This window comes from Muntiacus reevesi, chromosome 1 (assembly GCF_963930625.1).
Source record: "Muntiacus reevesi chromosome 1, mMunRee1.1, whole genome shotgun sequence".
In the NCBI taxonomy this organism is placed as follows: Eukaryota; Metazoa; Chordata; class Mammalia; order Artiodactyla; family Cervidae; genus Muntiacus; species Muntiacus reevesi.
Genome location: NC_089249.1, coordinates 51,880,577 through 51,892,815, shown reverse-complemented (window position 1 = coordinate 51,892,815; position 12,239 = coordinate 51,880,577). Strand labels below are relative to the sequence as shown.

The following is a 12,239-nucleotide window of genomic DNA, read 5'->3' as shown; positions in this document are numbered from 1 at the left end:
CAGAGAGCTTCTTTGGCCAGCGAGTGACCCCTCTCCAGGGCTTGCCTCTCAGGGACCTGGGGTGAAGCAGCAGCAAGCCCAGCCCTTCACAGATCTTCTTTTTGCCTTGCGTGGATGCTAAGTTGCTCAGTTGTATCCGACTCTTTGCGACCTTCCCAGACAAGAATACTGGAGTGGGTTGCCACGCCCTCCTCCAGGGAATCTTCCCAACCCAGGAGTCAAACCTGCATCTCTTATGTCTCCTACATTGGCAGGTGGGTTCTTTACCACTAGCATCACCTGGGAAGCCCTCTTTCTGCCTTACCTGCCTGCTATGTGGCCCTTTTGTTGTTTATGGAGGAAAGGGGGAAGGTGTTAATTGCTCAGTCTTGTCTGGCTATGGACTATGGACTGTAGCCTACCGGGCTCCGCTTTCCATGGAATTCTCCAGGCAAGAATACTGGAGTGGGTTGCCGTTACCTTCTTCAGGGGACCTTCCCAATCCAGGGATCAAACCCAGGTCTCCTGCTTTGCAGGCAGACTCTTTACTGTCTGAGACACCAGGGAAGCCCCTGGAAACAGGGAAAGTGACAGTTAATTTTGCAAACTGTTAGCAGCTCTTGTAAAGCATGTCATCTGTGAAGAAGATGAAAATCACTGCTGCTCCTCAGAGCTGATTTTCAAGAATGGGTCCACCCAGCGATGCCTTCCTGTCCCCACAGACTCGCTTGTCACTTACAAGGGACGGCTTCCTCTTTTCTGTGTAAAAGGCCCTACTGGCTGGCACTGACTCTGCATTGTCCCTTGACATATTTACAAATGTCACCTCCTCCCTCCCACTACCGCTGCCCTTTTGCCTCCAAGGGAAGAACGTGGGCATCCGTCGGCAACAATTAGACCCAGGTTCTTTCACAGACACGGACTTTCCTGGAAGGCAAGCATGGAAGCCCTGGGAAGGAAAGTAACTCTCTGCATTCCTTTTAGATGGTACAGGTTGTTTCTCACTGGGACCTGCATCAGTTCTGTGACCTTTGCTTGTTGTTTTCAAGCTCTGGACTGAGAGGGCCTCCCTCGGGCAGGCTGCTCAGCATCTCTGATGACCCACCAGGTCCAGCAGGTCCTTCTTGTGAACCAGAAAAGGCAGAGGTGGTTTCCAGACACCTCCACCCTTATCTCAACCAGACTCCCACGCACAGGTGTCGGGGTGCTCCCATCTCAAAAAGAGGTGAAATAAAGACAGTTTCAGATAAAGAAGATCAGAGTTCATCCCTAAGAGAAATACTTAAGGAAATTCTTCAGGCAGAAGAAAAATGACACAGATGGAAACTTAGATCAACACAAAGAAAAATGGGCAGCACTGGAAATGATAAGTGCGTGGGTTAGGATAAGATTTCATCCGTTCTTTTAGCTTCTCAAAAAGACAGCTGTTTAAAGGGAAAAGGTTGACATTGCGTTGAGGGGTTTGTCATGTGAGCAAGTGTAAGATACAGCCGCACAGAGTGAAGTTATCCCACTGCATTAACACACCAGAGGAAGCCACCACTTGGCCACCCCAAAGCATGCTGAACACACATGACAAAACTTCACTGGGAGCAGAAGGAAACGTCCTAATCTGATTTAAAAAAAAAAAAAAAAAGCATGTGTGAAAAAGCTCACTTTCAGTGGTGAATGACTGAACACTTTCTAAGATTGTGAACTTGGTGAGGGTATCTGGTTTCACCACTTACGTTCAACATTGCCCTGGACCTGGCAAAGACCTATGAAATAAAAGGCATGAAAATTAGAAAGGAGAGGGTAAAGCTATCTTTGTTCACAGCAAGATAATTGTTCACATAGAAAATCCCCCAAATTTGCAAAACAGCTGCTGGAACTAATAGATAAATTTAGCCAGTTCACAGAACACAGAGTCACTGTTATAAAAATCAATTATACTTTTATATATAGCCAGAAACATTTGCAAAATGAAAATACTTTTAAGTTCCAATTTCCATAGCACAAATAATATAAAATAGGAATAAATTTCACATATATGACCTCTACACTGAAAGCTACATAACACTGCAGAAAGAATGTCAAATAAAAAAACTAAATAAATAGGAAAGTATAACCATGTTTATGGGTTGTAAGATCAATACTTCTAAGATGTTTATTCTCCCCCAAATTAATCTATAGATTCAACACAATCCCAATAAAAAAATCCAACAGACTTCTCCTAGACATAGAAGAAGAAGGTGATTCTAAAATTTATATGACTATGCAAAAGACCTAACATGGCCAAAGCTTTCTTGAAAAAGAAGAACAGATTCCTTTTGTTGAATGAGATGGATGATTCACAGTACCTGATTTCAAAACTTACTTCAAAGCTGCAGTAACCAAGCAGAGTGGTATTGACATATGAATAGACAAATGGATCCATGGAGCAGAGACTACAGAAATGAAACACACAGAAAAACAACAAGTTGCCAGCATATTTTCGATAAAGACACCTTGGCAAATCAATGGAGAAAGGAAAGTGTTTTCAACAAATGTTGCCGGAACAACTGAATAAATGTATGAAAAGTCATTGAGATATACTCATACCATACACAAAAATTAATTTGAATGTCGCTCAATTACAAAACTCTCAACATAAAAGCTAAAACTATAAGACTTCTAGAAGAAAAAGCAGGTGAAAATCTTTATGGCCTAAGGTTATTTAGTTTTCTTTGACTAAATACCAAAGGCATTAAACATAAAATATTTGAAAAACTGAGTTTCATCAAAAAACAGTTATGTTCATCCAGAGACACAATTAAGAAAATGAAAATCCAGACATAGACTGTGTCCAGACCATAAAGAACTTCTCCAGATTACTAACAAAAAGTCTAACAATGTAATAAAAAAAAATGTGGGCAAGACACTTTAGCAGAACTTTTAGAAATGAAGAAACAGACATGATCAACAAGCCCAACCAGCAACTTTAGTTGTCAGGGAAATGCAAATTAAAACTACTTCCATACCCTCTAACGAAACTACAATTTGAAAGACTGATTATACCAAATTCTGGCAAAGATATGGAGAAATTGGAGTTCATACATTGCTAGTGGAAGTATAATAAAATAATTTGGGGAAGTTGGCAGTGTTTTATAAAGGCAAACGTAATCTGCATATTTTGCAAAGGAATTCTTTCTCTGGTACTTATCAAGAGAAATGAAGACACACGTCCACAAGAAGAAGGTTCACAGCAGCTTTATTCAAAACAGCCCTAAACTGGAAACACCCCGGATGACCACCCATGGAGGGCAAACTTGGAAGTAAACCGTGGTGCGCCTCCCTGAAGCACTTAGAACTCGGCAGGGAAAGGAACACAGCGCTGACACACCCAACAACACGGGTGGGTCTCAGGGACACCACATGGAGCAAAAGTGGACACGAAAGGGCTTGCGCTGTGAAAACAGCAAACCTAACCTGTGGGGATGGAGGTCAGAACAGAGCCCGCCCAGGAAGGTGGGGGGCCGACCGGAAGAAGGCAGAGCGATTTCAGGAGCTGAACGCAATCCATATCTCACCCCAGGAGGTAATCCCACAGCAACGTACATTTATCAAAACTGCTGAAATGCTACATTTAGATGTGCGCATTTCAACGTTTTCTTCAATTAAAAAAGAGAGACAGAAAGAAAAAAATTGTTAATGCTCCCCAGTTGCAGATTCAAACCAGCCCCACTTGGAGCCCATCAATGCCCTGGCTGGCCCCCAGCTGCCCCCATGGCTCCCAGACCCCCCCACCCAACTGGGAGCAGAGGGGGCCAGAGGACATCAGGCAGGACGAGGCCCAAGCTGGGAACTCTCCTTTCTGGTTTGGTCCACGGCTGGTTTCCTATTGAAACAAACCTTTTTTGCTACCTTCTCACTCTGTGTCCCATGCAACATCTTACTCCAGTTTCCAACCCAGAAGAAAAGCCTGAAAAAAAGACAAAGGGGATAAGAACAGCCCCGTGGCCAAGTGCAGTGTGCAGCTTTCCCAGAGGCATCCGAGTGTATGCAGATGGTACAGCCTACGGGGCTCCAGAGCCCAAGTCAGCCCTGCCCTTCCCACCCACTACAAACACCCTCACCACCTCCCAGCAATCCACAGGGGATGCTCTTGTCGATTCTGCTTCACAAATGGAACTGCGATGCCCAAAAGCATGAGATCACTCACCCAAGCTCACCAGCCCACGAGTGGCCAGTGGGGCTCAGACCAGGGCTGTCTGACGCCTGTGCCCGTCTTAGCCACTGTGCATACCCCCCGATGCCCTGACTTGTGCAAATTCAACTCAACCTCAACATAGCAGCTTTGAAAGGAAAGAGAAGCTGTGAAGGACAGCAAGGCCTGGAGGGGTCTGGACTCCAGAGGCAGGCGGTTCCTGGTGGGATGTACAAGTGTGAGCTCCAGCCAGCAGCCTGTGCTGGTCCCTCCTGAACCACGGCCACTGGCCAGCGCAGGGGCCACCAGCCAGCCAGGATTTCTAGGTTTCCATTTCTGTTAACTGACGGTAACTGAGATTTCACATTTCCATTCCTGAGTTGTGGTACACGTGGTAACTCCTGGCCCCATAGGGACAGTGCAGTCTGGACTATGGCCCTCAATCAGGCACACCTTCCCCGGGGCTGCAGTATGCCGGTGGGAGAAGGCCCAGGGTGGGCGTGGGGGGGCAGAATAAGAGGGGGGGCACCAGACAGCACATGGGGAGGGAGGGAGGGGTGGTTGGCACCTCTCCCCCCCAGCCAGCACCCTTCCCTGGTGCCTCTTTCAGAAGCGAGTTCTTTTCCTGACCAACGACTACTTCTTCACGGACATCAGTGACACACCTTTCAGGTGAGGGGCCTAGATCTTATTTTGGGGGGAGGAGAGGGTACAATGTGAGGGCCAACCGCTCAGGTGGGACTTTCAGGTCTGGGACGGGATTCACTCATAAGTAGTTGGCAATTTTGTGATAACAGAAAAAGACCCAGGTCTGCACTTGGGAAAACTGAGATCTACACTTGCTTTGCTATGTGATTTGGTGTGCAGTGTGGCCCAGGGTGCAGGGCCTAAACTAAGTTGGAATCCCAGCTCTGCCACTCACAGGCTGTGTGATCTTAGGCAAACTACTTAACCTCTCTGTGCCTTAGACATCTCATCTGTAAAATGGGAGTGATAATAGTAGCTGCTTCTCTGCAGTACTGAGAGAATTATTAATAAATATCATTATCTACCTGGAGGTCTTAAAGCAGTGCAATTATAAGCAGTTGTAAGATGAAAGGTAAGCCTTGAATGTCTTTCAGTTTCCCTCCCATCATATAAATGTTCAGCTCTAGCATCATACAGTGCAAGGAGCAAAGGCCCCTTCTCTCTGAATTCCCCATCGCTCCATGAAGGGTGGTCCCCAGTCCCAGCTGGTCCCTGGGGTGCCTACAGGAACTTGTGACATTGTGTCCAGGTCCTTCCTTTGTTACTCGGGATTCCTGGGGTGGGGCCCAGGCACTAGCACCCTATAAGCCCCCTAGGTGGTTCAGGTATCAGCCAAGCCTCAAAAGATGGTCTTCCAGGAGGGAGAGGTGGGATTCTCCAGGGGGGAGGGGCCTCCTTGACCACGGGACACGTGGGACCCTGAGACCCTTCTCCATCCTCAGAGCGTGGAGGTCCAGGGTGAATCCAAAAGAACGAGAGCGGAGGGGGCCTTCCCCTCTCTTGTCCAGGTCCTTCTCAGGAAAGAGGCTGATGACAAAGCAGAGTCTTTGCTAGGGTTCAGGGAGGGAGGCACTGAGAGCCTGGGGCAGGCGGGGTGTACTCACTGCCGTAGGCTGTGTGCTCAGGTTGGGGGGCCCAGCCCGGGCCCCAGCTGGCCTCTAGCCTGTGTGCTCTGCTCTGCCCGCAGCTTGGGGGTGGTGCTGTCCCGAGGTCACGGAGAGTACATCCTTCTGGGGAACACGTCGGTGGAAGAAGGTGGGTCGGCCGGCGCCCAGGACCCCTGCTCAGTTCCGAGGAAAACGAGGTTCTCCGGGGACACAGAGCAGGGCCAGCCCAGGCGGGGCCCTGCGGGCCGGGTCGTACAGCCAGAGGGCCTGTGCGTCCCGGTGCGGCCCGTGTGCTGAGGGTGTGGCCCTGGACAGGCACGACCCCGGGCTCAGCTGGGCAGATGAAACCAGCCAAGCCGAGGCTTCCTCGAGGGCAATCCGAAGGGGCAGGGTGTGGACAGGAGGTGTTGGGATAGAAGGCATATAGGGAGCAACATGACCATGACACCATCGGGCTCCATGCTGAGCCCACCTCTGCCCGAGAACCCGGCAGGATGCAGCTGACCCCCCCACCCCGGCCCCTGACGCTGCTGCTAGAGTGCCGGGTCCATGAGCCCCGGACCAAACGCAGACTCTGCTTTCAGGCCTGCACGACCTGCTTCACCCAGACCTGAGCCTGGCTGGCGACTGGTGAGGACCTGGGGGCTGGTGTGGTGCAGAGCAGGGATGGGGGGCAGCAGGGACTCGGGGTAACAGGCTCTGCTGGGTTTCCAGGATCTATTGCATCACGGATATCGACCCAGAACACCGCAAGCTGAGCCAGCTGGAGGCTGTGGTGCGCTTCCTGACCCAGGAGGACCCCGCCCTGGAGTGTGAGTGTCCCCTGGCCCGAGCTCGGGACTCCGTGGGGATGGAGGGCTGGGTGGAGACTGGAGTACCATGCTTGCCGAGCTCACAGACGGCTCAGGGAGATCAGAGAGACCCCCTCGAAGGAGAGGACACAGCCTCCCCCCAGGGCCACACCAGTGACGAGGGCTCTGAGACCTGCAAGGGCATGGTTGTGTCCCAACGGCGGTACTAGGGTCCCTTTAAGCCTCTGTCCCCTGGGCACTGTTAAGGGCCCACAGTAACGGGCACTGGCCTGCCCATCAGATCTGTCCCTGTCACCAAGTAGGGCCCCCCGCCCCCGCTCCCCAGCCAGCAGGCAAGGAGAGGCTCCCTCAAAGCCTCATCTCCTGCAGCCTATGATCCATGAGTGTTCCCTTAGCCGGGTCCAGGTAACCCCAAGTCCCTGCATGAATGTGGGGCCACCCTCCACGTGGTCCCACCTCTTCGTCTTCGGAAAGAGGTACAGATCATCCTGCCACATCAGTGTCCCACCGGGAGAAGTCGCCACTTCCCATGCCATCCCAATAAGGCCTCATTCATTCATTCATTCCACCCGCAAGTCTGTGCCAGACACGTTCTCCAGCCAGCCAGGCAGGGTGGGGGTGGTGGTGTTTATCAGTGAAGCTTCTGATGACCACAGACCAGGCCGTGCAATTACGGAGTCTGTGGTTGGGAGAGAAGCCAGGTGACGGGACCAGCACTTGAGTTGAGGTTGGCTAGTCATTGGAGGGGTGATGAGGCTGTAAGTAAGGGGAAGGGGGGCCCTCATCGGGGGCGTCACTCAAGCTGAGGGTAAAAGGACCCGCCTCATGGCTCTCCTTCGGGGCCGTGAGAACTGGGTGTTGTGGAGGGGTGCTGCCGGTCTCTGTGCAAGTGTAAATGCCAGGTTGCATGCCATCCGTAGGGTGTCTGTTGTATGGATTTCACCTCAATAAACATCAGTAAACATTTTAGAGAAAGGGAAGGAAAGAAAGGGCCACCCAGGCAGAGACAGGGTGGAAACAATCAGACCAGGGTATGCAGAGGCCCCGAGGCCAGTTCTTGGGGAGAGGGAGGCAGGGGTGGCTGGCAGGCAGGCCTCCTGACTTCACGGAGCCAAGAGCCGGAGAGGCCTGGGAATCACTGAGCTGTGCCCACACACTGGGACAGAGGATACAGCCTCCCGGCCTCTGGAGATGACCTCCTCCAACAGAGAGCAGGGGCTCTAGTGTTCCAGACCTTCTCTGAGGCGCCTCTAGGCCCTGAGGGTCAGGGCTCCTGGGCAGGGGGTGGGAGCTGAGCCCACATGATCATGGGGGAGTAAGCGGGTGGTCTCTGGACTTTGCCCCAGGTGACGAGGAGCTGCTGCAGGAGGCGCTGTTTGACGCGGTGGTCACGGCCCCCATGGAGGCATACTGGACGGCGCTGGCCCTCAACAGCTCTGAGTAGGTCCTGGTGCGGCTGGGGTCCCACCCCCAGTGTCCCTGGGTCAAGGCAGGGCCTCCCACAACCTGGTGGGCAGCTCAGGAGACCACCCAGGTCCTCTGGCCTGAGAAGAGGGGAGGGTGGAAAGAAGTGGAGGATCACACTCATAGATGTGGGAAGACCGCGACCTTCACAGCCCCCCAGGACAGCAGGAACTTGGCAAAGCTTCCACCGAGAAAACACCCACACCATACCCTGTAGCCCAGTTCCCAGAACCCCTCCCTTGGTGCCAGGATCCAACTGGTGGGGGTAGGGTTGGGGGTTGGGCATCAGCCAAAGTGCCCCCAGACAGCGCAGTTCAAGCCCTTGGGGCCCCGTTTCCAGCAGGTGAGGTCAAGGCTGCATGTGGTACAAACATGACCTCGGTGAGTCCTCTCTCCCTCTGCTCCACTTCACCTGGGGTGCTGGTGTCTCACGGGAAGGTGGAAAGAAGAGACAGATGTGAGTGTGTGAGTGCACACAAGAGTACCAAGAAGGGGTTAGGCACTGCTGAGCTGAAGGACGCAGGGGCCACACCCGTTCTTGAACAGTAAGAGTCAACATCCACATTACAGCGATGTCAGAACTCTCCTAGACATTTAATAATCAGTGCTTCCTCTTGAAAACACCAACAGGATCTTGCAGGAACAAGCACTTAATTAAAAAAGCAAGACGTGGAACAGTGCATGGTGATATGCTCCCGTTTCTGTTAAAGGGGCAGAAACGTAATAGGGAGGGGGTGTGTGTACATATATAAATCTGTGGAAGCCTATGTAGGACTGGCTGCTCCAGGTAAAAGCACAGACAAGTGACCCCAGGACGGAGATATTTTCTCTATATAATTTTTGGTACCGTGCTGAGCCCATGTGAATGTGTGTGCATGCTCAGTCCCTCAGCTGTGTCCTACTCTGCAACCCCATGGACTGTAGCCCACCAGGTTCCTCTGTCCTTGGGATTCTTTAGACAAGAATAACTGGAGTGAGTTGCCATGCCCTCCTCCAGGAGATCTTCCTGACCCGGGGATTGAGCCCCCATCTCCTGCATTGGCAGGCAGATTCTTTACCATCTGAGCCACCTGGGAAGCCCTGTGTTACCTATTCAAAATTAAATGAAACTAAAGAATGAAGAATATGGTGGGCCAGCACTGTTCCAAGTACTTAGTGTACATGAAGCCATTTGATCCTCACAACAACCTGACAAAATAGACCCTTTCATTATCCCCATTATACAGATGAGGAAACCAAGGCTGAGTGAGATAAGCAACTTGCCCAGGGTCATTTGCCTCATTAGTGGCAGAGCCAGAGTCAAAACTAGGTAGCCTGTTATCAGAGTCTGGACTCTTGGCACCCTGTACTGTCCTGCCTTCTACCATGGGGCGGGGGTGGGGACTGGTCATTGGGTTTGGTGAGAAGAGGCACAGTCTTTATGTTTCCAGGTTCAGAAATTAGCTGATGTTTTTAATGTCGGGGGGACATTGAGGAGCAAATATTCTTGACGAGGGAGTGCGTCAGGAAAGATGACCTGGGGTAATCAAAAGAGCATGGTATTGGCAGAAAAACAGACATGGATCAATGGAATGGAATTGAGAGCCCAGAAATACGTGGATAACTCCAACTTGACAAAGGAGCAAATAATATACACTGGAGAAAGGATAGTCTCTTTAACAAATGGTGTCGGGAAAACCGGACAGCCACACACAAAAAAAGAAAGAAAGAAAAGAAAAGAAATGATAGACCACTGTCTCACACCATAAACAAAAATCAACTTAGAATGCATTAAAGACTTAAATATAAGACCTGGAACCATAAAACTCCTGGAAGAAAACATAGGCAGTGTGCTTCTTGACATCAGTCTTTAAAAAATAATAATAATAATGGTATTTATTTATTTATTTTTGGATAAACTGGGTCTTCGCTGCTGCGCCAACTTTTCTCTGGTTGCGGAGAGCGGGGGCTGCTCTCTGTTTATGGTACTCGGGGCTTCTCATGGTGGTGACCTCTCTTGTTGTAGAGCTCTAGGGTGCTCAGGCTTCAGTAGTTGCGGCTCCCGGCCTCTAGAGCACAGGCTCAACAGCCGTGGAGCACAGGCTTAGTTGCCCCACAGCGTGTGGAAACTTCCTGAATCGGGGATCAAACCCATGTCTCCTGGACTGGCAGGCGGATTCTTTACCACTGAGTCACCAGGGAAGCCCAGACATCAGTCCTGACATGATCTTTCTAGATCTGTCTCCGCAGGCAAGCACAACAAAAGCAAAAACCGACAAGTGGGATTACATCGAACTCCATAAAGAAACATGCACGTGCGTGTGCTTACATATATATGCTCACACACTTTTAATGGAACAATAAACAAGCAAGCAAAAAGCTTACTAAAAAGAATGAAGGAACAGAGAGATAGAGACAGAAACAGATTCTTCTGAATGTGTCTTACTTTGCATATTTGACTCTGGGACTGTGTAAATCATGTCACTATAAAATGAAATTAAATTTAAAAAATAAACGCTGAAAATTTAAAAGCAAGTGAAACAAACCTGGTTATGAATCAATAACCACACAGCAGGGACTTCTGTTGAGGGACTTGAAAACACGGAACTGTAAACACTCAATAAAATGAAAATCTTAAAAATTGTGTTCCATTAAGCACATTTCTAGAAACTATATTTATTGGCACCGTTATTCCAAACTACATGGATAGACAGAGCAAATAGTCGCTAATGTTGTTAGGAACAAGATTTTTAACAGACGAGAAAAGAGGCACAAACATTTTTTAAGCTTTTTTCAATGTGGACCCTTTTTAAAATCTTTATTGAATTTGTTACAATATTGCTTCTGTTTTTTGTGTTTTGGTTTTTTGGCCCCGAGGCATGTGGGATCTTAGCTGTCTGACTAGAGATCAAACCTGCAGCCCCTCCACTGGAAGATGAAGTCTTAACCACTGGACCATCAGGGAAGCCCCATGGTGCATATTTTTTAAATCAAAGAAGTTTAGATGGGACACTAAATATGGGTTGGAAATATCAATGAACTCACGATGTATTTTCCCTGAAAGAAACAAAGAGGAGATCCTTGTCCACTGAAAGGACCAACCCCAATGAGCACCCCAGACCCAACCATGTGGAGTTTCAATGCCCACTCTAAGAAGCCCTCACTGAAATGAGCCAGTGACCCCTGGAGAAGTGTGTGCTTCCAGGACCGGGGCAGGGGGTGGGCAGAATGAGCCGGGAGCATCTCGTCATCCCAGGTGCCAGTCAGTAAAGGCTAAGGAGGTTGTGCTAACAGGACATTGGGGACAAACTGAAGAGGCTCTCACCGGCCAGACGAGGGGCAGTCGGACAGCATGGGTGGACTTACCAGACGAGAGGCAGCAGATGTGATAACAACAGCTGTGGATCAGAGCACAGTAAACACGTTAAAGTCCTGGGTTCACTGTAATACTGGAAAAAAAAAACACAATCATCTTTGGAAGATGGCTATTATAAAAAAGACAAGTAATAACAAGTGTTTGTGAGGATATGGAGAAAAGGAAACCATTGTGCACAGTTAGTGGGAATGTAAACTGATTTTGCCACTGTGGAAAATAATGTGAAGCTTCCTCCAAAAATTTAAACAGCACTATCACATGATCCAGAAATCCCGCTTCTGGGTATTTATCCAAAGGAAACAAAGACAGACTACTGAAGAGATGTCTACATGCTCCTGTTCACAGCAGCCAAGACATGGAAACAACTTGAGGATCAGGTTGAACGGATCAAGAGGAGATGTGGTGTATGTACTCAATAGACTGTTATTCGTCCTTTAAGAAGAAGGAAATCTTGCCATTTGCAATGGCATGGATGAACACAGGGGGCATTATGTTAAATGAAATAAGCCAGACAGAGACACATGAATACTGTGTAGTATCACTTACACATGGAATCTTTTTTAAAAAGGTAACTAACTCAGAAACAGTGAAAAGGTAATTGCTGCGGGCTGGAGGGACGGTGGGGGAGGAGACAGGGAAGGGCACAGACCTTCAGCTGTAAGATGAGTAAGGACTAAGGGTGGTGATTCTATTCAGAACACTGGGTTTTGTAACTAACATGAGCTAAGAAAGTGGAACGTAAATGTTCACACGTGCGCACACACACATACACACGCACATATGCACACACAATGGAGGGAATCCTTTCACAATAGATACATATATCAAAT

General features: G+C 49.3%; 1 protein-coding gene across 1 annotated transcript in view; it reads left to right on the top strand.

The window, feature by feature from the left end:
* The window catches only part of CACNA2D4 (calcium voltage-gated channel auxiliary subunit alpha2delta 4), a 65,151-nt gene that overhangs the window by 18,124 nt on the left and 34,788 nt on the right, over positions 1 to 12,239 (top strand). Inside the window, exons 19-23 of the mRNA XM_065936852.1 lie at positions 4,755 to 4,816; positions 5,859 to 5,926; positions 6,363 to 6,408; positions 6,493 to 6,590; positions 7,937 to 8,030. Of these exons, the coding sequence (XP_065792924.1) occupies positions 4,755 to 4,816; positions 5,859 to 5,926; positions 6,363 to 6,408; positions 6,493 to 6,590; positions 7,937 to 8,030 (368 nt within the window). The remainder of the gene's footprint in view (positions 1 to 4,754; positions 4,817 to 5,858; positions 5,927 to 6,362; positions 6,409 to 6,492; positions 6,591 to 7,936; positions 8,031 to 12,239) is intronic.